At 39.8% G+C, this 24,186-nt stretch overlaps 2 protein-coding genes across 4 annotated transcripts in view; one reads left to right on the top strand and one right to left on the bottom strand.

Annotated features, from left to right (window-relative positions):
• Positions 1–13,524, top strand: part of LOC143298280 (uncharacterized) — a 41,376-nt gene extending 27,852 nt beyond the window's left edge. The window contains exons 6-7 of one of the 2 annotated variants that reach the window (XM_076611096.1): positions 1–18; positions 4,150–13,524. The exon at positions 1–18 is cut by the window's left edge and continues 13 nt beyond it. Coding sequence is in view for 1 of the 2 variants with exons in the window: in XM_076611095.1 (XP_076467210.1) it covers positions 4,150–4,242 (93 nt within the window). In the remaining variant the exon portion in view is untranslated. The remainder of the gene's footprint in view (positions 19–4,149) is intronic. The other variant, XM_076611095.1, reaches the window with a different exon arrangement.
• An 87-nt stretch (positions 13,525–13,611) lies between these two features.
• Positions 13,612–22,801, bottom strand: LOC143297752 (uncharacterized). Of its 2 annotated transcripts, XR_013057307.1 has the most exons (6): positions 22,669–22,801; positions 21,844–21,978; positions 20,715–20,795; positions 18,267–18,377; positions 15,521–17,528; positions 13,612–15,482 (listed from the first exon to the last, which is right to left on the bottom strand). XR_013057307.1 is itself a non-coding variant. In XM_076610206.1 (5 exons), the coding sequence occupies exons 1-5, from the start codon at positions 22,678–22,680 to the stop codon at positions 17,385–17,387; spliced, it is 483 nt and encodes a 160-aa protein (XP_076466321.1). In that variant the 5' UTR covers positions 22,681–22,801; the 3' UTR covers positions 13,612–17,384. The 2 variants fall into 2 exon arrangements, 1 of the variants encoding a protein (XP_076466321.1); XM_076610206.1 differs by having other exon boundaries at positions 13,612–17,528.
• Between the last annotated feature and the right edge of the window lie 1,385 nt (positions 22,802–24,186).

The following is a 24,186-nucleotide window of genomic DNA, read 5'->3' on the forward strand; positions in this document are numbered from 1 at the left end:
AGGACATTAACCTCCTGGGTAACAACAGCATGATTTTCAGATTTTCATTGTGGTAGTGTGTAGGTGTTTCTTTTCTTTCTTTTTTTTCCCTTTCTTTCTTTTACTTCCCTCCCCCTCCCCCCCACCCCCTTACCCTCTTCCCCTCCCCCCTCCCCCAGCACCCAGTTTGTTTCTGACGTTATGTGTGGAGTTCAGTTGCTGCTGTCTATTCATTGTCTCTTCCCTGAGAATGGCAGGTGTGAGATATTATATATTGTCTGTGTTGTTTTCGTTAATTTTTCTTCTTCTTCTGTGACCAGCTTGATGGTGTTTTGTGACAGTGTTTGCTGGAATGCAGTTTTCATGTTCCTTTGACTCTTTTTATTTTATTTTATTTTTTCAGTTTCAGAATAGATGTTTTTCCTTTTGAGCTCTTTTTCCCTTCGCTTCAAAAGAGGAAGACAGAGCCATTGTTGTGACTGCATTTTGGAATCAGTGTTGTGTCTGTGTGTTGTGATTTGAGTTCATCGATGCATGTGTGTTGTTGAAGTGACAGTAAGGTTTGAATGTGTTGACTTCAACTAGTTCAGGGCGACGGATGAATCAAGAGAAGTTACCTCGCGTCATTCCTCTGATACCAGGATGGTTTTTTTTTGGTTTAGTTTTTCAGTACAAAAAATGGCTAACCTGTTTGGTTTAGATATGTTTTATTTATCTGTTTATTTATTTATCTATATATCTTGATTGCAAGTTTTCTTGATTTTGATGATAATCAACAACAACAACAAAAATCTCTTTACAGACGTTATTTTTGCTTCACATCTTCGAAATAGTGCCTGCTTGGCCATTCTGGTATTTTACGGAAAACATGGAAAACATTGTTATTATTATTATTATTATTATGTGTGTTTTGTTTGTCTGTTTGTTTTGTTGTTTTTTTAAAAAGATTTTTATATGTACTGATTTCTTTCTATTTTTATGTCCTTTTTGATGTTAAAGTCTTGGGTGTTTCTCTCTCCCCCACCCCCACCCCCCTCCCCATGTAAAGAATTTGGCTGTTGGTTTCTGCATTGAGGGGGCTCCATGAGTCGATGGCAGAATGGATTAGGTGTTAGACTTGTGATCCTGTGTTCACCAGTGATCAGGGTTCAAGGCTCTGTTCTAGATGGTGTTGGGTCCATGGGAAAGTGAAGACACTTCACTCTGATTTTCCTCACTCTGCCTGATTTTCCTCACTCTACTCACTCTACCTGATTTTCCTCACTCTGCCTGATTTTCCTCACTCTACTCACTCTACCTGATTTTCCTCACTCTCACTCTACTCACTCTACCTGATTTTCCTCACTCTACCTGATTTTCCTCACTCTACCCGATTTTTCTCACTCTACCTGATTTTCCTCACTCTACTCACTCTACCTGATTCTTTCCTCACTTCTACTTAACTCTACCTGATTTTCCTCCTCTCCACTATACTCACTCTACCTGATTTTCCTCACTCTACCTGATTTTCCTCACTCTACCCGATTTTTCTCACTCTACCTGATTTTCCTCACTCTACTCACTCTACCTGATTTTCTTCACTCTACCTGATTTTCCTCTCTCTACTCATCTACCTGATTTTCCTCACTCTACCTGATTTTCCTCACTCTACTCACTCTACCTGATTTTCCTCACTCTACCTGATTTTCCTCACTCTACCCAGGTGTAAATGGGTATCTGACTTCGGTTGGGGAGGGTTACAATTGTGGGAGGAGAGGATTGGGCCCGGAGTTCACTATGGGTCGTTGAACCTGAATCTCATAAGTTTTGCTGCATGGTTTTAGAGGCAGCTGCCTGTTAGCTCCCTGTCTTTTCATGATGGCAGGATTTTTTTTTTTTTCATGTATTGTTTTGAATCCCACACATCCATTTTAGCCTTGTTTGTTCAGCCTTGCATTCTGTTGGTGTATTTTATTTTCAGAGTCTTTGTCTATTTGCATAAACTAATCACTGTCTCCATTGACTATTCTCATGTCTCTATTACGTGGTCTATTTTTTTTCCTTCTCTTTCTCTCTGTCTTGTCTGTCAGTGTGAGAGAGAGAGAAGTTAGTCTACATGATCTTGTTGCAGTTATATATGCCTTGTTACAATGTACAGCAAATTTAAAGTGTTTAGCAAACGAAGATGCTGAGATGATATTGCCAGTGGTGATGTCATTGCTTTAACCCTCTGACTGCTGACCTTGGTGAAATGAGATCAGTGTGGTGTGAGTTTTGAAGTGCAGTTACTACCTTATGGGTATTTTTCAGGCGGTGTCGCTGGTTTTGCAGATTCGAAAAAGATGCAGTCACAAGAAGAAAGATTCTGAATACAGGATGGTGACTGACACACAGGCCTCTGTGTTCTGTCTTATCTCAGTGAGGTGACAGGCCTCCACTGACGAGCATACTTGTCAGCAGTAGTCAAGGGGTTAACGAGTGAAATGGACACTGTGACTGCAGAGAAAAGGGGGTCAGGATATTATGGGAGGAAAAAAACTGGCATCCTGCCTGTCTGTGCCTTTTGTCTTTTATTAGCCATCTTTCACCACACAGAGGGGGGGTGGGGTAATAATAGTCATTATTATAGAGAGGGGTACCTGTACCATTGTCTGTGACAATGAAGTCTGTGAAAGATGTCATGTACAATGTGAGAAGCATATTACCGGATTACCGGTAGATATAGGAACAGCTGCCTTTCTGTTTGATGAATACTGCACAAAGTACACGCATTTGTTGTTGTTGTTGTTGTTGTTGTTTTATGGTAATTTTTATTTCATTTTACATGCACTAAGCAGTTCTTCATTTTCTCAATACATGGGGTTTGGGGGAGAGGAGTGGGGGGTGACGAGGATGGTTTGAGGAGCCCATGAGTGCAGTGCCCTTTGTTAACAGAGTAATTATTGGGCAAGACTGTCACCCATGTTGTGTCTTGTTCTTGTGATGTCAGTTATTTTGAATCATTCTCTGCTGTGGTTTTACTACAGTGCAAACAAAAACAATCCAAACCAGGCAAGTGTGTGTTCTAGTGGTTCACGCTGGCTGGAATTCAGTCTGTTCTGCAGGAAAAGAAAATCGGAACTGAGTTGTGAAACTCTATTCGTATAGAGTGGGACATCAAAACGCGCAGTGTTTTTTATATTCATGATTTTGATGATAATCATAATAGAAACTGTCCTTTTACTCGGAATGATGAGTTTACAGATTACGGAATACTTTATTATCTCAACAAGAGAAATTCATTTGTGGTGTAAAACACATAAACAATGCACAGAAATCACATTCATTCAACATGTATACATAAGAGACAAAATGTTCAGATGGCAACCCATGCGTACAATAAATAACCACAGTAGATAACAACACAACAGAAACCTTTAAAAGGTAACTTAAGAGTAAATCATACATACATCATCACAGCCATACATGTGCAACACAAAATCAGTTAAAGGATATGAGTAAAATAGGCATGAAATAGCATACTAAAAGTAGACATAAGACATGAAAAGATTATAATAACAGTGCAGTTCAACAATACTTTGATTTAAGATGTCACATTCCACAAACACACATTCTGGCATACATCTTTTATCACAGATCTGATTATCAATTATTGCTGGATTTAAGTTTGAATTTATATGTAACTTTTGGTGGCCTTGAGCTCACTGTGATTTCGATAATACAGTATCACCATTATTTCCTTTACTCAGAATGAAAAGTTTGAACTTATATGTAAATTTTGGTGGTCTTGAGCTCATCAACACCTTCCTCAGAGAGAAGGGTTGGGGGGAACTGAGTGTTGATTTTACCCGTGTTGGTTTTCTCCCCCCCTGCCCCCACACACCCCCCCCCAGCCCCCCAGGAGTGTGAGGGGGTGGGGTGGGGGGCACTGAGTGTTGATTTTACCCGTGTTGGTTTTCTCCCCCCCTGCCCCCACACACCCCCCCCCAGCCCCCCAGGAGTGTGAGGGGGTGGGGGGGGGGGGGGGGGGCACTGAGTGTTGATTTTACCCCTGTTTGTTTTATTTCCCCTCAGGAGTGTGAAGGGGGGAACTGAGTGTTGATTTTACCCATGTAGGTTTTCCCCCCACAGGAGTGTGAAGGGGGGAACTGAGTGTTGATTTTTACCCGTGTTGGTTTTATTTCCCCCCAGGAGTGTGACGAGTTGGACGAGGACAACCTGAAGCTGCAGGAGGAGAATCGGGCCCTGATCCGCGCCATGCAGCAGCTCAGCACCAACGTCTGACACCCTCCACACCCACACCCCGCCCACCCCACCCGCCGGCACACACTACGCAGTGGCAGTCAGCGAGCGTGGCCCCGCATGTCTTTCTGCATTGCATTATGCACACAGTTTGTCTGTCCGCTTGTGTGTCAACTCTTTCTTTTTGTTTTTTACTGTCTGTAGTTGGGCAGGAGGAGGAGGAGAGAAATTAGGGGCCCCAGATTTTCTGCCTGCTTTTTGTAGTGATTTTTCTTGGGATTTTTTGTTTTGTTAAAAAAAAAAAATTCTTGAATTTAAATTTCTTTCTCACATTGTCTTTGTTGTTGGTTGTGTTGTTGTTGTTGTTTTTTGTTTTTTTTAATTTATCTGTTGGAACAGCAATGATTTATCTGTCTCTTCTCATGTTTGTATTTTTGTTATTTTTTTTCCTTTTTTGGGGTGAGTGAAGGGGGGGGAGATGGTTTTGTGTTCTGGTAAGAACAATAACAGCATTATCATCTCATGGAATGAATGTGGGGTTATGCTTTTGTTGTTTCTTTTTGATTTTTGAGTTTTGAGTTTTAACCAGTCGGTGGCCCGTAGATGTTTCTGTGTGGTCTGATGTAGCAGAGAAAACGTCCATCTCTCAACTTAAACAGTATGGAATTGTTAACTGAAAAAACCCTGTTTCTCTCTGTGTGTGTGTGTGTGTGTGTGTGTGTGTGTGAGTGTGTGTGTGTGTGTAGCTGTTTTGTTGTTTGCTGTTCTGTTGCTGTTTTAGTAGACAGCTTGTGAGCACAACACTAACAGCTCTGACTACAGGCTAGTCATAACACCTTTTGCATATATGCAAGTGTTTCAAAAATAGTGTGAACTTCATCAAGTATTAATACGTCGTCTGTGTCAGTTTTCTTTGAAAAAAAAAAAATCATTCTTATATTTAAGATGGGGAGAATGATTTGGAGTGTGTGTGTGCGTGTGTGTATGTGTGCATGCTTGCATCCGTGCATGTGTGTGCATGATTGCTCAGGCTGATTTGTGCGCATGTTCACTCCTTGTTTTGGTTGAAAATGCACAGTACGAAAGCGTCCTCAGCTGTTGCTGTGAGTGTGAGTGGTCCTGTGATGTGGTGACAGCGGTTGTGACGTCTGGAACATAGCACGGCAAGCACATCAGATTTATGCAACGTAGGAAGAAAACAAAATTGACTGTCGTACTCTCCTGTCTTGTTTCCTCTGACAAAAAAAAAAGAAAAGAAAAGAAAAAAACAAACACTTTAGAAAGTGTTTTTTCCTGTCTGTTCATCTTTATTCCTTTGTGTAAAGTCAATTTATTTTTTTATTTTTTATTTTTTGGTTAAGAGTCTTGTTTTTAATCTTGTTTCAAATACAACTATTCTAGGGGGGAAAGCAGTTGAGTGCCTATTGAGATGCACATGTATATACAGCAGTGAGGAAAAGAATTGTCATGGACTCTGTCAATCTCTTTATAGTAGTGATATGTGGAGAAACTGTGTTGGGACAGAAAAGAGAGTTTCACCATTCGCATAGGCGGACAGTAGTTTGCACAGGACAGGAATGTTAGACCCCTGCCGGAGTCTGCACTAGTTGGGTCATGGTAAATATGTTATTTAAACGTAATTTTAGATAGAAAATTTCCTTTCACCATTCAGAGTTAGGACATGTGGAGGACAACAAAGATGGGAATAATGCGTCTTAACATTTATACCATAACGAAGAGATCAGATCAAATGATGTTGCTTGTTGTCCAGCCTACCTCAAAGGGGGCCGATTTCAGGGCTGAATACCTGTCATTCCTTAAAAACCAGTTGAAGAAACTCTAAACAGTTTCAAAAGGTCAGTTTAAACAACATTGGAGAGACCAGTTTACCCATCTCTCTCTCTCTTAGTCCACATGAACTTTAAACCAAGGTAAAAATGCAGAAAAATAATGTGGAAGCAAGACACCCATGTCCAGCTCAGTCCAGGTAGAATTTAGATTGGGTTAAAAGTAGTGATTTCGTTCAAGATTGCATGTCTAGGGGGATGTTTTCACTGTCTGTAAATGTTGTAGTATAATGTATGTGAAATGGATTGGTGGTATGTGTGTGCGTGTGCATGTTTGTGTTTGTGTGTCAGTATGTGTATGTGTGTGTGTGTGCATGTGTGTGCGCAATTGTGTGTATACAGGTGCACATGCTATAGCAGAGTATAAGTGTTGGTTTTGTAATGGAAGGAAAAAAATAACCACAGGTATTGCTTTATTCATTTTAATCATTTATATTTGTGTTTTAGTTTGGTTTTGCTTGTTGATTTCAGTTTGCGTTGGTTGCCCTTCACAAGAGTGCCCCTCCCCCTCGACCACACCCTCCTTCCTTCTCTCTCCTATACCCAGTCTGTCTTTTTTACCCCTGTAAGTTTCAGGGTGCCTGAAACTTGAAAAACTACCTGTAACACTGGTACTGAGTGTGGAAGTGGAGGAGGACAGAACACTGTATTGTAGGATGTGCTTTGTTTTGATTTGCTTTTTGTTGTTTTTGCTTTCTCTGCGCTGGGTCAGAATCTACACATGTTGAATCCGAAAGAGAGGTGTAGTTTGCTTTGATATATTTGTGTTGTTTGTTTTCTTCTGTTTTGTTGTATTTGGCATGGTGGGTGTGGTGGGAAGGATTCAGACTCGGAGAGCAACAGGTCATTGGCAGTGTGATGTTTTTCACTGTCTGCAAAGGATGGGACGAGGATGGATATTCAGCTTGATTTATTTGGCTGGAGTTATATAATCTGAAACTGGGTGCTACCTTTTTTCGTTTCTACTGTATTCTAGCTTGTGTTCTGGGTCTATTATTATTAATATTATCCTCTTTTTTTTTAATGTTTGTTTTGTGCTCAGTTTTTTTCCCTTTTTACTCTCCTCATTTGAAGGACAAGAAGAGTGGCAGTGAGAATGATTCTGATTTATCAAGAGATGGAAGGTGAATCACTGAATGTGTGTGTGTGTGTGTGTGTGTGTGTGTGTGTGTGTGTGTGTGTGTTGCATGATGTTGAACATGTCAGTATATTTGGATTGTTATAAAAACTTAGGATCGTTGATTGGTCTGTTAAAGAGTTCAGGCGTTATGAATTAAGTGACCTTTGTGTTCATAAGTATTATGGAATGAGAAGGCTTGGGGTGTAAGATAAATAAGTATGGATTAAAAAAAAGCTGTTCTGACAAAGCGAAGAAAAGGATATTGACATAGTTGCCAATAATCAGTCCAGAGTCTTAATATGACTCAGATGAACCAAAACACTGACATTATATTATTATTTTACAAATGAGAATGAGACTGTCTTTGGAGACAGGTCAGAAATGCTAAAAAGAAATGGACATATTAAGGTTTCAAAAGTTCACAGAACCGAGAGTTTTAGATTATTTTGAGGTTGGAAGAAGGGTGGTGGAGTAAGGACAGTTTTGAGGTTTGAAGAATAGCAGAATTCATGTGGGAATGAGAGAATGTTGGCATGTTTGATCAACATGGTATGCTTGATTTAAAAAGAAAAAAAACAATAACTAGATGTGTGAATTTGTGTGTTTGTGTAAGTTAATCTACTCTGAGTACTCATCAGTCTGTCTCAAATGGAAGAAATGTATCTGGTATTGATCTTTTCTGTCTTATGTCTTGTGTTCTGGTCATGGAATAATCTCTTTGTAATAGACCCCCTCACCCCCCCCCCCCCCCCCCCCCCCACACACACATACTGAAAAGGAAGGTCAGGACCATGAAAAATAAGATGGATGACGCATTTATGACATTGAAGTTAATTGATTGTACTGGTGTTCTGGACTGGTTTGCTAATTTAAGGAGAATATTGTTTGTAGTGTTATAGACTTTTGCTGAGGTAAGGAGAATATCACAGTGTGTAAGACTGGTTTGCTAATATACAGAGAATATTGTAGAAGTGTTTATGACTGGTTCGCTATTGTAAAAAAAAAAAATTGTATGTAGTGTTTTAGACTTGTTTGCAAATGCAAGGAATATATTGTTGTGGTGTTCTGGACTGGTTTGCTAATGTAAGTAGGAAAGTAGTAGTTTGTGTGGTGTTTATTTTGCTTTTCTCCCACTTGCATATTTTCATTTTTCTTTTTCTTTCTTTTTTCTCTTTTTAAAAGTTTGGGTTAAGGGAACACATTTTGGGGGTACTTTTTTGTTGTTGTTGACTGTCAACAGTTACAAAAGTATGAAAATCATGTGTAGATTTGTACATACTTAATGCAGTGATTACATGACTGATGTTTCTCCGTCTGCAGCAATGATGAATATTGAACTAAGTGCATGAAGCTTATTGCATTTGTGAGGAGGTCTTTGACCAGATAAATGATGATTAAAAAAAAAAAAAAAAAAAAAGGAGGGGTGGGAGGGGGGGGGGGCATTGAACTGAAGTGTTTATCCAGAATTAAGGCATTGCATGTGTGATTTTTGTTTTTTTTTCTCTGTGGTTCGGAAACTGCATTGTTGAATCATTGCACGTTATGTTTTTTCTGTTTTTTGATTTGTATTGTCTGCTGTGCTCAGGCCAATGGCAAATTTGGATAATTGTCACAAAATCAGGCCAGAAAAAAAGAACCTGGAAAGGCTCAGAGTTATTTACATTGTGGTTTGCTTGTGTTTTCTGGGGCACAAACAGCTGACAAAATTCATCAGTAAATCGTCAACCCTCTGACCACTGCTGAGGAGTCTGCTCTGTCAGTGAAGGGCTGACACCTCATGAAGGTAAGGTTTGAGGTTAAGATGCCAGTCATCCTTCTTAGGTTTGACTTCTTCCTCTTGGGATTGCTGTAACTTTGTGCAGCAGAATCAGTGACATGATTGAGAAGAACATTAGATGTAGTGACTGCACTTCAAATTCAAACAGTACAAGTTGGATCTGAGTGGGTTTTTTTGTAACTACCACAATCATGCCTCTTGTTTTTTTTTAGGTTGTGTACTTCTTTGGTTTTCTTGAGCTGCATGTGTATGTTCCAGTTTATATATATATATATATATATATATATAATTAAAGTATTGAAAACATAAAGAAAGCTAATTGAAATGAAATGAAGTATGTTTTGCTCAGTGTTTTTTGGTGGGTTTTTTTCCTTCCTCTTTTTTTCTACTTCTTATTTTCTTCATGTTTGTTAGCCATGACTCATATAAATGGAGAAAAAAAATTAGGTGGGTTTTATATCATGCAGAGCATACATTGTATAAATTTGCATTTCTACTTTTTATAAGAATTTTGGTGTATCACAAGTATTTGCCATCAGCATAGTGACGTGTTGATTTTCCTCCTGTGCAGTCATGGTACTAGTGTCTTACTCATGCCACTTTTTTTCAGCAGAGGATGGTTACTGTAGCTTTCAAGAGCACACAGCTTGTGAATTTCCTTTCACTGTCTTTTTCATCTGTTTTCTTTTTTACTTAAAAATCTGAGTTTTTGATGGGGGAGGAGTGGGGGGGGGGGGGAACAAATATTAAAATATTGCTCTTAACTGTGAGAATAATGTTAAGTAATTGTAAGAAACATTGAGTCCATTTAAAAAAAAAAGGGAAAGATTAGAGAGAGAGAGAGAGAGAGAGTGTGTGTGTTACAGAGAGAAAGAGAGAGAGAGAGAAGAGTGATCAAATATGATGTATGTTTTCTTCAGGTTTTCTTTGAAACAGGGTAAACTGAAAAAACAGGCATGATCTTGGTATGAAAAGGTCAGTACATCAGCTATTAAAATTGTTAACATTTTGTCCCCTGAGCTATAGGGTCTTTATGACATGGAGTGAATGCAAATGCAAATATATATTGAGAGAGACAGAGAGAGAGGGGGAGGAGAGAGAGAGAGACAGGGGAGGGTGGGGAGGAGTATGTGTAAGAAGCTATGTGATGCCATGGAGTTGCTGCTGTTGGCTGCTCATTGTTAACACACTTTGCCATCATTCCATGTTGGGGCTAATCAATGTCCTCTGTCCTTCCATTGTTAAATCTATTTTTCTCACAGTTCAGTCCAGTTTATGCAGTGGGACTATTGTCATACTTCCTCTGTCCTACCGTCGTCATAGGCTGATGAAATTGAATATTAATGGCCTTGAATGAATACATTTTGTGTTTGTGACTGCTGTTCGTTCTAACTATGACATCACTGTCATGGTGAAAGAAAACATAAAAAAAAAATACAGTTGAGGGAGCAGGGGAAAAAAAACAACAACAACAAAAACACCGGTTGAGTGGCATTGATGAGGGACAAGGTGAGTGATAAGGTTTACTGTTAGCACCCCCGCTTGTTAGTCATCTTCTAGTCCACAAGTGACCATCACTTTCTGCTTTGTTGATGGATGGGAGAGGGGGGGGGGGTTCATTTCACTGTCAGCTCATCCCTGACAGATGTCACTTCAAACAAACTTTGCCACCTGAAATGTCTGTCAGGCTGGATGGCTGTGAGAAGGGGGAGAGGGGGCTTTGAGGTTTGGGGGAGAGGGAGGGGGATGGGGGTGAGGGGGGTAGGGGTGGGGGGTGACACATGTTTTTGAAAAGTTTGGTGGGCAAAATAAAGTTAGCTTTATCATGAAACTGTGTGATATTTTGTTGTTGTTGTATCAATAAAAGGAAAATAAAAAGTGTTTACGACAATGTTATGATTTTCACATATCACTAAGCTCATTGTTCCTAATGATTCATGCATGCATTTCATTGAATTCAAAGTGTAACAGCTGTTGAGTAGTTGCTGCAATTTTTGTTTGTATTTTCAAGCAAGTTAATATGAATATCACATTGCTTTTTTTCTTTTTTGATTGCTTCATGTATTGCTTGCATATGCAGTTAAACCGAGAAAGTATAAGAAGAAAAAGAAGAAAGCCTTGTTAACAGATTGTGAAGGGTGGACAAGGTAGTAAGCAAAGCGTTCAACTGGGTTGTTGAAGCTCATTTGTTGTGTTAACGTGGTTTGAGTTTATTGTGCTTCGTTCAACTGCCACTAAAACAGGTTTTTAGTATCAGCATTTCATATGTTTACTGAAGGAAAGAAGTTTGTTCTTTCCTTGTGTTTGATGAAGCTGGTCAGTTATGGTTTGTTGCTCTTGAAAAACAAAGCATCATGTTTCTTTTTCTCTTTGATAGTTTGTCATACTACTGGTTATAATATACACATGTCTGTATACAGAAGAAGAAGTTCACTGATCTGATACATTAGAAAAGAATTTTAAAACTGTCAAAATGTTCACAAAGTACGACAAGGGTACATTGGGACTCAAGTCTTGTTTCTGGCTGCTGTGGTCCATTCAAAGTAATGCCAAGGTTCTTCAGTGTTCGAAGAAAATATTCTGATCAGATACTTTGCAGAACTTGTCAGTGGACAAACCTTGTTTTAACAATTGTAAGTGTATTGTATTAGTCCAAAATGTGTTACATGAAAGTGTTGTACAAAAAAATAGAAACTGAAGGGTGAAGTGTTTTTGATTGGAGCAGAACATTCCTTAGCATTTCCATAAATGGACCAGTTTTGTCCTTTTACTAGGTTCAGTGTGTTGTGATTTGTTGTGTACATAGTAGGCACGCTTTTTTTCCCCCTTCATTTTTGTGAATGGTTTATGAACAAGGTATATCTAGATTATTCCTCCCACTCCTTCTCCCTGCCAGTCCTTTTTTGTATAGTTTTTTTTTTTATTTTGGGGGTGTACACCTTTCCCCTTCCATTTATGCACAAGGATAGTTTATCTTTTCCAGCGGCATTGCATATCACAAGCATTTTTCGGTTTTGCTCACTGGTTGGGAAAAAGATGCACCGTCATTTAATTGTGTTGCTGATTTTTAAATATTTATTATTATTATTATATTTTTTTGCGTTGTGATTTGGTGGGAGTTTGTGATTTGGTGGGTGGATCCACGTGTATGCATTTCAGGCTTTGCAAGTTTCGCCTTTTTGCTTGATTGCTTTGCCTTTTCATAATTAACAGGCTTGAAGGGTACTGGTTGTGTTTCTTTTCTTTTAGGAGTGTTGTGTGAAACTGGTGTCTTGTGTTAAGCTTTGTGCTGTAAACTGAACTGGTTTGCCTGGATCTGAATGCTTTTTTTTTTTTCTGGAACAAAGAGTTTGTGTGCTTTGGCATCATATTTTTTGTTTTGTTTGAACTATGTGATGAACATAAAATGAAAATTTGGATGTGGTATGCATATTGATATGTTTGTATATAATTATTTGGGGGGATATTTATTTATTTTGGCGTTTTCATTCGTTTTAGGGTAAAGAGGGTGGGATGGAAATCATGAATTGCTGCACGTAGTAATAGTTGCAGGTGATATTCTAGAGAGGCAAAAAGAGTTTAAATGGATGGGGTACTAACTCATTATCTTTGCATGCTGCATTGATCAGATTCAGCTTCAATAAATAACTTGTTTGAGACACATGTATTGAAAATGAATGATAGAAAGTTTGACACAGACATTGAAACGTTGTAGCTGATTCCCCAGCATCCACTCAGATGCTATGATTTCAGGATCCACGTTGGACAGATGGGATGCATAAACACTTTCAGATTTGACATATCACAAATGTACACTGTGTAATTATAAACCATCTTATTTTGGCGTCATTTACAAGTGCAGTTATTTTTTTCCTGTACATGTCCGGTTCATTCCTTCATTTTGTTGCCAAAGGTTGATCAATTCGCATAGTGAGCTTTGTTCAAACCATGTAATCAAATCGGCTGTAAAAGATCTCTGCAACTACTTATAGTTTCATTTTGCATGTTATGTTTTTTTGTCTGTAAACCTGTTCATAACAAAAAGAGTTGCTTGGAGCTGGGCATAAAATCTCCACACCGAAAGAAACTTTGTCACATCCTAGCTGTTATGTTAGGGACAAAAATCATATTCATATCTTCTTGACGGATGAAAAAGCTGACAGAACAATTGTTACTGTTGTTGAATGGTTTAGCCACATTTCTATCTGGCTTTAATTTATAACGTTGAAAAATAAAAGAAAAAATGAAAGAATGTAAAAGGAACCAGCAGAAAATTTTCATATCAAACGATAGTTTAAAAAAGATGTTTATTTTATATACCAGCTTTTAGTAGAGCTTGGTGGTGATTAATTTAATGATTTATTTTGTTTGAAATACCCTGGACGGGAGGTGGGGTAAATAATTTCAGCAGGATGTGACACCGGTTCTTTCTGTCGCTGGGCTCATGACAAATAATGTGCAAGCCATGACATGACTGGAAGGGTGCTCGTAAAACACTCATTCCACCGACTTTACTGTGTTCTTTCAGATCTGTTTTTCTTTAATAAAAACAATGTTTTAATAAACATCATTCATGCTTATGTTGTTCTTGTTTGATGTGTGTGTGTGTGTGCGCGCAAGTGTGTGTGCAGTGCCCTCGCTTGTGTTGATTGAATACCAGAACCAGATGATTTTCATAAACCTTTATTTCACAAAAAAATATATAATATAAAAAGTAGAACTAGAAGGAAAAAATCAATGAGGTGCTCCAATATTCTATGAAAGCTGTCTCTGCAAAACATTTTAAAATTTTTACAAGGGATCTATATGAAAAAAATATATACATCCTTTTTCTTAATCACTATTCTAATTCATGACATTATTTCCAAACCAATGTTATTAGTAAATCTGCTTTTAAAAAAATGACTGTCACCAAACATGGTTGAATTTGGGGAAAAAAACAACTTCTGTTTAGCATGGTCAGAAAACATTACTTCAAGAAAAAAAAAAGTGATGTTTTGTGACTGTACCAAACAAGCGAATTCAACAAATCTTATGCACAATCTGTTGTGATTTGTGCTGAAATCATCCCATCCTACATCAAGTGCTGGTTGGCCACCACAGCACATCAGGGTGGGTTTGCAGACCCACTTTCGTCTGATTTTCGTGGATGTTCCCCGTGTGTTTTTAACGAGAACTGTGTGCGCATGCACATCTCCATTTCCTGCTTTTTCCATGCCACCGAAAGGCTAAAATTCATTATGGAAATTGCTGTTCTGACAAAAGGACTTAGAACATTTTCGGTGACTATTTTTGCAAGTTTACAAGATATATTTGGTTTTATAATTACACCCATTTGCTTCAGTCTTAGTTCTGTGTTTACTTTCAGCGTGTTTCTTGTCACATCTCTACCATTACATATTTTAAATGATCCGTTTATAAACTCTGCCAAAAAGTTGTTTGAACAGAGGCAGTGCAAACTAAGCTGGTTACGGTTGTGGGCTGCCCGTGACGTCATATGACCTACTTCTCACTCTGCAATTGACGAAATGTCCACCATGTAAGCGGGCCTGCAAACCTTCCCTATTGTTATATATACACCCGAACAGTGCATGGGAATTGATTCCCGATTAGACCGATTTCCCATTTCTACTAAGAAAAAACTCATGGCTAGGTTTTCCATACGACAGAGAAACAACTTGAACAGCGAAACTGCCCTCAGCATCCCAATGGGAGATCTGCCCATACAATCAAGTACAGTGTTGCAGGTTAAGACAAAGTTCAAGCATTGCAAGAAAGACATGACTAGAATACAGTTGTTTGTGACTGTTTTGCCACCATCTTATTTCCTTCACACACACACACACACACACACACATATACCTGCAGACACAAAAACATGTCCACTTTAACTACATATCCTCTACAACACCTGCACATTTTGTTCTTTTTGGGGGTTGAGGGAGGTGCAGGAAGGGGGTGGGTTGGGGGCATCACCCTCAAAATATTTATTCTGTTCATCTGAGGCTCTGTCAAAGTCGGTCCTGGACAACATATATTGATCTGCAGGTGACAGGAACAGCTTCTAAATGAAGCAGGAAGGAAACCTGGTGAACTTTGCTGTCTCTCAACAGCTCTGGTTTTAAAGAAGCCAGGCATATTTTTTACTGACAAAGAAAAAAAAATCTTATTACAGGACTAACACTAGGTGAGAACATTATGAGAAGCTGGTAACATGTATTGTGAACAGTGGAAGCACATGTGTTTAACAAACATGTACTGTGAACAGTGGAGGCACATGTTTAAGGAACATGAAAACAGTGGAAGCACACCTGTTTAACAAATGTGTACTGTGAACAGTGGAAGCACACCTATTTAACAAACGTGTAATGTGAACAGTGGCAGCACACCTGTTTAACAAACGTGTACTGTGAACAGTGGAAGCACACGTGTTTTACAAACATGTACTGTGAACAGTGGAGGCACATGTCTAAGGAACATGAAAACAGTGGAAGCACACCTGTTTAACAAATGTGTACTGTGAACAGTGGAAGCACACCTGTTTAACAAACATAATTGTGAACAGTGGAAGCACACCTGTTTCACAAACATATATTGTGAACACACATAATAATAAATCTAACATGTTATGAACACTTGCCATGAACAACTGCCTGAACAGACTGAACACTTGCCGGTATTACTATGCAAATACACAGGTCAACATATTGTAAAGGCTGGAAGCACCATTTCAGTAAAAGCAACAGAAAACCATGTATGTAAATCTGTGTAAAGTACAGGAAATACTAAATCTGACTCTCCTCACTCTCAACACGACAATCATCCGGTCACAACTGACAGGTATCCACTCTGCCTTAGTGATCCGCACAGAGCAACCATTGTTTTCATCACACACATCCAAGGAACATGAATCAGTACCACTCCAGTAAATTGGGTAAATCACTGCTATTATACCATTTTTGTGAGTTTATAGCGATATTCATAACATCCAGCAATTATGCAATGATTTATTCATGAACAAAATACCTCCCACTACGACAGCACCCGTTCAAAGCCGCTGCGATCTTAAAACAGACAAGTGAAACTAACTCACTCTTCCCTATTTGTGATGCTATTGTCAATGAAGTCTATGGCCTATTACTTATAGTCGTTGACCAAGAAAAAAAAACCCCAAACCAAATCATGATTGATAATAAAGAAAAAAATATGTGGTTAAAAAAAGAAAGATTGATCAAAATCATCCACTCTACTTTGGAGAAAAAAAACGAAGAAAGCTAAAAGAATATGAAAAGTCAAATACTTTCATTTGCCTATCCTTGTAAATGCTTTATCAAAAAGGAGCATAAATGTAAGGAACACTTTCAACAGTGCCAATGTATTGGCAAAACACCGTAACCACAGGATAAATACTTCAAAGTCCTGTGTTCTAAAGGAATCATCAAAATGTGAACTACCAAAACATAAACGTTTCACAAATAAAATGACATGGAAATGACCAGCATTATTAAAATAGCATCAAAATGAACAACGTGGAAACAAACTTCCATCAAACGTCAAGTGTCAGATCTAAAAAATGTCTCACCACACCGACCGCAGCGCTAACCCCAACCACCAGGCACTCTTGTTTCCGTGGTGTGAAACCACAACTAGCATTCACACGCCTCCCGATTGGATGCATGGATTGAAGAAGTAGAAGAAGAAAGAAAGGCAGAGTTAATTATGAGAAACCCCAGCATCAAGAATAGAACACATGCACTGTTAAAACAATGCAACAGGGTTGAAAAAAGATGATGTACTAAAATAATTGGAGAAACTGGTGTACTAAAATAATCTACTAAAATTATTATTGGAGAAACCTGTGTAAAAAGATAATCCACTAATTGGAGAACCTAGTGTAATGAGATAATCTACCAACACCACTGGAACATTGGAGAAACTAGTCTTAATATCTACTAAAATAATATGAGATACTAATGTAATAAAGAGCATTATTCTAAACAGAATATACAATAGGTTGTACAGTAAGCTACAGCCTTCAATACTGATACAGAGGCACAACCGTCCGATCAAAATTAATGATAATAAAAGTGCATGTCAGTGCACAGCCATGAAAAAGAAAACAAATATCATAAAACATACCTTTAAAAAGGAATACATTATGCTGGTCTGTCCTGCACTTAAACAACAAATACTAAAATAAAAAAAATAGATAAAAAAAATACAAAGACAATTACCCATACTTTCCCTGATTTCTTGATTAAAGCCCACTTAAAGTCCATTTCATGGGGAGTTTGCACCATATAAGTACTAACTATTAAACTTTCCTCTACCAATTTTCTTCTTCTTCCAATCCATGCTCCAAAACGAATGAAATATTAAGGAGTAACACACATACCAGACACCCCCCCAACCCGCCCCATCCCCAAAACAGTGCCCAGTATCACAAGGTGAAGTTGAGGGAGAGGCTTCCGTTGCTGGAGAGTTGAACTATGTTGGTTTTACTGGCGCCAGTGGCAGGCTTGTGAGCTGTGATGGCGTACGCTCCCTCCGGCAGTGTCAGGTGAACTCTTCCTTCTGCCTGCAGCTGTCACAAAACATCCTCCTTCAGTAAAACACACACACACACAAACAATCTCCCCACCCACCCATATTCTCTATCTGTGAGTTTCGAATGCTCCGATTCAAAATGGATCTCAGGCCCTACAAGAAACACATGTACATAAACTGACAAAAAAAAAAACAGGCTTGGTCTCCCCTCAACTTAACAATCATCATTTCTCAAGGTGGTGTCACTGCATTCAGACAAATTCACATATGCTACAACACATCTGCTAGGCAGATGCCTGACCAGCAGCATAACCCAACGTGCTTAGCCAGGCCTGGAATGCATGCAAATACTTGTGTGTACCTACCACAGTGGGTTTCATTTCAGTACAGAATTTTGCCAGAGGACAACACCTTCATTGCCATGGGTTCTTTTCAAGTGCATCAAGTGCATGCTGTAAACAGGATCTTGGTTTTCATCTCATCCTACTGACTAGATGCTCAATTTGATTTTCCAGTCAATCTTGGAGAAATGGTGAAACAGGGATTTGAAACCAGACCCCCATGGACACTGTTGGTATACAAGTGTCTTAACCATTCAGCCACCTAACTTCCTCCCAAACACACCCAAGAAATTGTACCTTGCAACAAAAGCCACATCTTTAGCAGAGTCCAGAACTTCAGGAAGAGACACAGGCAGTCTGACTCCCAAGGACTCATCACACACACACACACACACACACACACACACAGAGTCACATCATAGCAGTATAATCACCGGATTCCCTGTGTAACATTCTCGATCTGTTTGAGGTCTTTTGTGGAACCTCTGGCAGTGCTCCACGGAATCTTCATAGCCTTTCACCAGTTCCTTGTTGGTGTGGTACTTCTGAAAGTCACAGTGAAATGAGGTCAGGAAGCGACTATCAAGAATAGGTGCGTTTTTAGATTATAAAAAAATAACCAGAAGATTTGTGCAAGTGACCTTGTGTTTGTAAAGCGCTTAGAGCTTGGTCTCCGCCCGAGGATAGGCACTATATAAGTATCCACATCAAGAAAACACAGACCCCCCCCCTTCCTCTCTCCCCCCCAAAACAGCAACAACAAAAATATGCCCTCTCCCACTATCCTCTCAAAAACACACACACTAAATTTTAAAACTCCTGTCTGTCACTGGATGTAAAAATATATGCTAGCAATCTTCAGCCATTGTGTGCATTTTGCACATTATTCATTTGACATATATTCAATTTTCTTCAAAGACTGGTTAGACAATGGGAAACAACCCAAGTCAGTTCAGAATGCTGTCCACAAAGTTGGTGGATTGCTTCCCTTCAAGTTCTACTGTCCTCGGTCAATGACTGACAAACGAGGCAACAGCTGGAATGAAACAGTGTGAACTGCCCCATCCTACTGAGATATTCCTAATCCTTCATGGATCAAATCATGTTTACCTGCTAGGCACAGATCAGTCAGTTTTCGTTGCCTGTCACACTTGCAATTGAAGGAGAAGTGATCAAGAAAGAAAGGAAAGCTGAACAGAAAATAATTCTCAAACGATAAAATGAATAATAAGCTCAAGGTTCCCGTTTTCTGAATCCAGAGTAGCAGAGTGACCGAAACGCTGAACAATTAAAGATGATTTCTTTGTCTTATTTCTCTCCCCCTTTTATAAGAGTTTTTTGCTTCTAATTCTTCCTGCTCTTGTTTAAAAAAAAAAAAAAAAAAGCCACACAGAGTCTAACCACCTACCGAGTGAGGTAGAACAGCCATTCATGTAAAAGCATGCTCACTGATCTACACCAGTGAACATGGGACATGCAGCCCACATGTGCACAAGATGAAGACTAAGACAAGCCGCTGTGGCGATGTGGTTTGTATTGCAAACTGATGGCTGGTAGAACACAGGCTTGATTCCCGGGCAGAGGTGGGGTTTTTTGGTCGGCAACTGGCTTGGTTGAGTGTACAATGGGCTTAAATGGGGAGACTGGGACCACACAGATGATATCATCCACTTCACGGATTCGTCTTTAGGTGTGTTGCTCTAATTTCCTGACCAACACTGCAGGTGTCTGTATCTCTCGGGCCTGGTTGATGCTGGGTATCGTTGAGACAGGAAGTGTAGAGTCGGGTACAGCCTTGTCATGTGGTCCTAAACCTGACTGGACCTCCACAGCATCCTCTTCCTCCATCATCATCAATATATATATATATTATATATAAAGTCCCAAATTATGTGGCCTTTCATGTCATGTTCTCATGGTGACCTCACTTTCGATACCCCTCCACTTCCACACTTGGGGTGAGTCTTGTCAAGGTCTTCAGTGCTGAAAGATTCATTGGGGACTGTTGCTGAAGGGACATGGTGATGGTCTCCACTATGGGTAAGACCCTTACTCAGTCTGACTCCGTCATTAAGTTATTTTGTTGACAGTATGGGGTTTAGTAGGTGGTGTCTAAAGTATGTTAAAATAGAACAGGTACCACTGAACACCACTGAAGTGGCTCAGCAGAAATCGAGGGTCACCTCTGGTGTGTGGCCTCCTGGTGACCAAACATCGATGGTTCCCTGTGTACTGCTGGCCCTGGGACTGTGGCAGACAAACTTGGGTGTGGCCGTATATGAGGGACTTGGAATGAGCAGTGTGGCAGTAATGCCACTGAGACAGTGCAGATGATGGTGAAAAAAAAAAAAAAAAAAAAAAAATGAAAAAAAAGATGAAAACTATGAATATTCTTTGCCTATTTACCTTTGTGCTTGTTGTGTCCATAGTAATGATGATTCAAAGCCTCATTCTCACTACCTCCTATCACGCTTTTGTATTAAATGGAGCTTCCACCTGGTTATGTAAGTTGCATATGACTTCACTCGCACTCTGTGTTGACATGCTCTCCATTGTATAAGTGTGAGCTTGCATACTTCCATGCAAACACCAACACCAACAGCATGATACAACAATGTTCACATATGAAAAAAGTGGCAACAAGGAATAGCAGATGTGCTGCTTTCACTGAATGCAAAATTATTCTTTTTCAAAAGTTTCACTAGGTTTCTCTCCAAATATGAATAAAACAAAACAGAATAGCTGATGTACATGTACTTCTCATTTTTAAGGTGCCTTGACATTGATCCATTTTTGACTCACTACCCTGAACAACTACAACTAATGCATGTATTTCTCAAAAGCATGGCCACAAGCCAACAAGTGCTTAAGTCAACAAATACCTGGCATGCTCTGGAGGCTTGGTGCAGGCAGCTGACCATGGACATGAATGCTTCATTGAAGGGCACATCAGCACAGTCCTCCTGAGAGTATACCAACACACACACACACACACAGAGCTTAACAGTAGCCAGGATCTAACATTCACTTAAAAACCTTGTTGCTAAGCAATGTTGTTGACAGTGAAATAGAACTTAGAATTATAGTTATTTATATATATACCAACACACACACAGAGCTTAACAGTAGTCAAAATCTAACAGTCACTTAAACCTTGTTGCTAAACAATGTTGTTGACAGTGAAACAGAATGACATATTAGAAAAACAAACACATTAATCTGTCAAATATTCAGCTACAACTAATGCATGTATTTCTCAAAATATATATATCACACGTGAACATTCACGTGTACACACACATGGTGTGGAATGTAGGTCTAGAGGCAATGCGTCTGCCTAGGAAGCAAGAGAACCTGAGTGCAACAGTTTGATCCCCACACTCTGACTCTCCAGTATCTTCTCCCCCTCTACTAGACCTTGAGTGGTGGTCTAAATGCTAGTCATCAGGATGGGATGATAAACTGAGGTCCCATGTGTAGCATGCCCTTAGCACACATAAAAGAACCCATAGTAACAAAAGGGTTCTCTCTAGTAAAATTCCCAAGAAAAATCCATTTTGGTAGGAAAATAAATACACTTGCAGGCAAAAGAATAACAAAAGGAGACGCTCTCATTGTAGCGTCACACTCTCCCTGGGGAGAGCAGCCCGAGTTTCACTAAGAAATCTGTTGTGACAACAGAGTAATACAACACAACACAATACAAATTGGAATAGAATACACACTTATACACATAAATACTAATCCTCTGCCTTCTTCCCCTTCTATCTCTCACCATCTGTACACATCTTGTCTTGTCTGTATCCCTGTGGTAATCCCTGTACAGGGTAACAATCCACAATGGGGAGTGTGCTATAGGAGACTGATGTCTGTGCAACCGTTAAGCCCCCTAGTTCAGCCAGGGGAACCTGGGCCCCACTCAGCAAAAACCAAAACAGAACTGAGAATTGTACATCCATCTCTGTCTGTTTCACATACACATGGAATATGTATGCACAAGTGAATTCTTACTTCTCGAGGGTGAAATTTCCTCTTGACAGGTGGTGACCAGGTGACCCTCCGGGACAGAGCTCTCCCATAGACCTCCTGTGCCATTCGCCCTGAACGCTCTAGGGAACTCTCTGACCATCTGTCTCCATACACAGGCTGGCTCCATGAAACACCATGTATGCAGATAATGAATCCTTTTGCTTCGTTAGTTCATAACACACACACACACACACAGCCACAGACATACATTGCACACTCAAATGATGAGGAAGTGTGACTTTCTGTGCATGAATATGTCTTCCATCCTTTCTTAGAAAAAAAAAAAAAAAAAAAGAAAGAAAGAAAAAGTAGAAGAAAAGTTAGTTCAGCAGACTTCATTGCTGGACTACCTGGTTCGTCAGGAACCCAGTCCATGTCAAGGAAGACGCAATGATGAAAAGAAGGCAATATGCACGTTTCTTTTCATGTACTCTTTCCATTCAGTTCCGTTTTGAAGACGGAAAAAGTTGTATACTCTAAATTTCTTCCCCTCTCGAATGCCGAAAAGAAGTTCAATTAAAAGAGTGGAGGGAAAGACATGTAGAGTATATATAAACTACAATGTTTCTAACCAACTTACAATTTTTTCCTCTTCATATCATACACGGGAAGAAATGGATATTGCTCAGTTCATTGGTGGTTTTCCTCATTACGAGTAACAGTGCTCGCATCCCTCTTGAAACTTCCCTGTGGTTTCCAATAACGTGTTGATAAATAAGTACACATTTACTCAACAGGTTTATCACTTTTGCACTAGTAAAAAGACAGAAGGCGATAACACTGAAGACCCTCAAGCGGAAAGCTCACCTTTCGATCCATACTTCGGGTGTGACTTGCACAAGTTGCAGCAGCATTGGTGAACAGCCAAACTGAAAACAGCTGTCCCAACTGACCGCTCACATCCAACCCGATGGAAAAACACTTTCAGAGTTACTTCCTTTTCTGTCGATGAGAGTTGTCTGCTCATTTTACAAAATTTTCAGTAAACGTCTAGTGTTTTGTAAACATGGACATTTGATCCTGTTTGTCTATGTACGATGAATTTGTTATGTCTTTTCTTTTCTTAAAAAAAAAATCCCTTTTAAAATAACGACCTGGTGTTCATGTTACGTGCTTGTGAGTATGTGTGGGTGCCACAATTTAAAAAGTAAAATGGACCGATCGAATGGCCGCTCAGTTGAGGCCAAGCTGCCGCCATGTCAGTGCTCCCGTGCCGCGCGAGCTGAAAAAAACATAAGCGAGAAAAAAATGTGGCAGACAAAGACACGGAGGACCATGACAAAGATAGACAAAGACTGGGATAGAAAAAGACGCGGAAAGCAGAGACGGGGACTGAAGTGACACTGTGAGAGAGGGGAGACAGAAACCTCGTAGACAGTGGACTGAGGGATATGCCGGGCAACGGGGACTGACAGTTTCAGTTTCAGTAGCTCAAGGAGGCGTCACTGCGTTCGGACAAAACCATATACGCTACACCACATCTGCCAAGCAGATGCCTGACCAGCAGCGTAACCCAATGCGCTTAGTCAGGCCTTGAGAAAAAAAAGAAAAAAAAAGAGAAAAAAAGTGAATAAATAATAGATAAGCTTACATAAATAAATGAATAATAATTATAATATAGAAAAAGGTAGTAGTAGTAATAATAATAATAATAATAAAATAATAATAATAATAAATAAACGCGGGCCGCTGTGTTAAGGTTATTGTTGGGGACTGACAATGAAGGCCTACACTGACAGCTACAGGGTAAGACAGAGACGATGTGAGCACGGACAGGGAGAACGTCTGGAGACGGACATGTACAGCGGTCTGAACTGACTTGGAGACAAGGCTGACACTGAGACAGTAGCAGACTGCCTCGGAGACAGACTAACGGTGAAGCAAGGGGGAACTGAGCAGACAGCTAGGGAGACTGCTTCGGAAGAGAGAGAAACAGACAGATGGGACCTGTGTAGAAGATTAGAAAGCGAGAACGGACCCAAGACACGGAGACTGGCCGGGGGAGAGACAGAGTAGACGGGGGTGGGGGGGCGGGGGAAAGGCTAGACAGGGGAGAAGGGAAAAGAAGGGAAAGACAAGAAACATAAACAGCAGATACTGACAAGGAGACAGAGAAGGGGGTCACGGATATGTGGCCCATAGAGACAGGGGACAAACTGATAAAGCGAATATAGAGATATGGGAGACAAGAACAAAAGGCACACAGAGGAAGAGATGGACACTAATACAGAGAAAGGAAGATGGAGAAAGAAGCAGGGTACACTAGGCGAAGACAGGGAAACAAAAGACAGAAGGAGACAGCCCAAGGGGGAATAAAGGAGGGGT

This window comes from Babylonia areolata, chromosome 23 (assembly GCF_041734735.1).
Source record: "Babylonia areolata isolate BAREFJ2019XMU chromosome 23, ASM4173473v1, whole genome shotgun sequence".
NCBI classification, from domain to species: Eukaryota; Metazoa; Mollusca; class Gastropoda; order Neogastropoda; family Buccinidae; genus Babylonia; species Babylonia areolata.

Excerpts from the sequence above, each read along its gene's own strand:
- LOC143297752 (XM_076610206.1), bottom strand. Across the intron at positions 20,796-21,843 it reads GGAAATTTCACCCTCGAGAA|GAGGACTGTGCTGATGTGCC; the intron begins GTAAGAATTCAC and ends GTATACTCTCAG. Across the intron at positions 18,378-20,714 it reads AAGCCTCCAGAGCATGCCAG|AAGTACCACACCAACAAGGA; the intron begins GTATTTGTTGAC and ends TGTGACTTTCAG.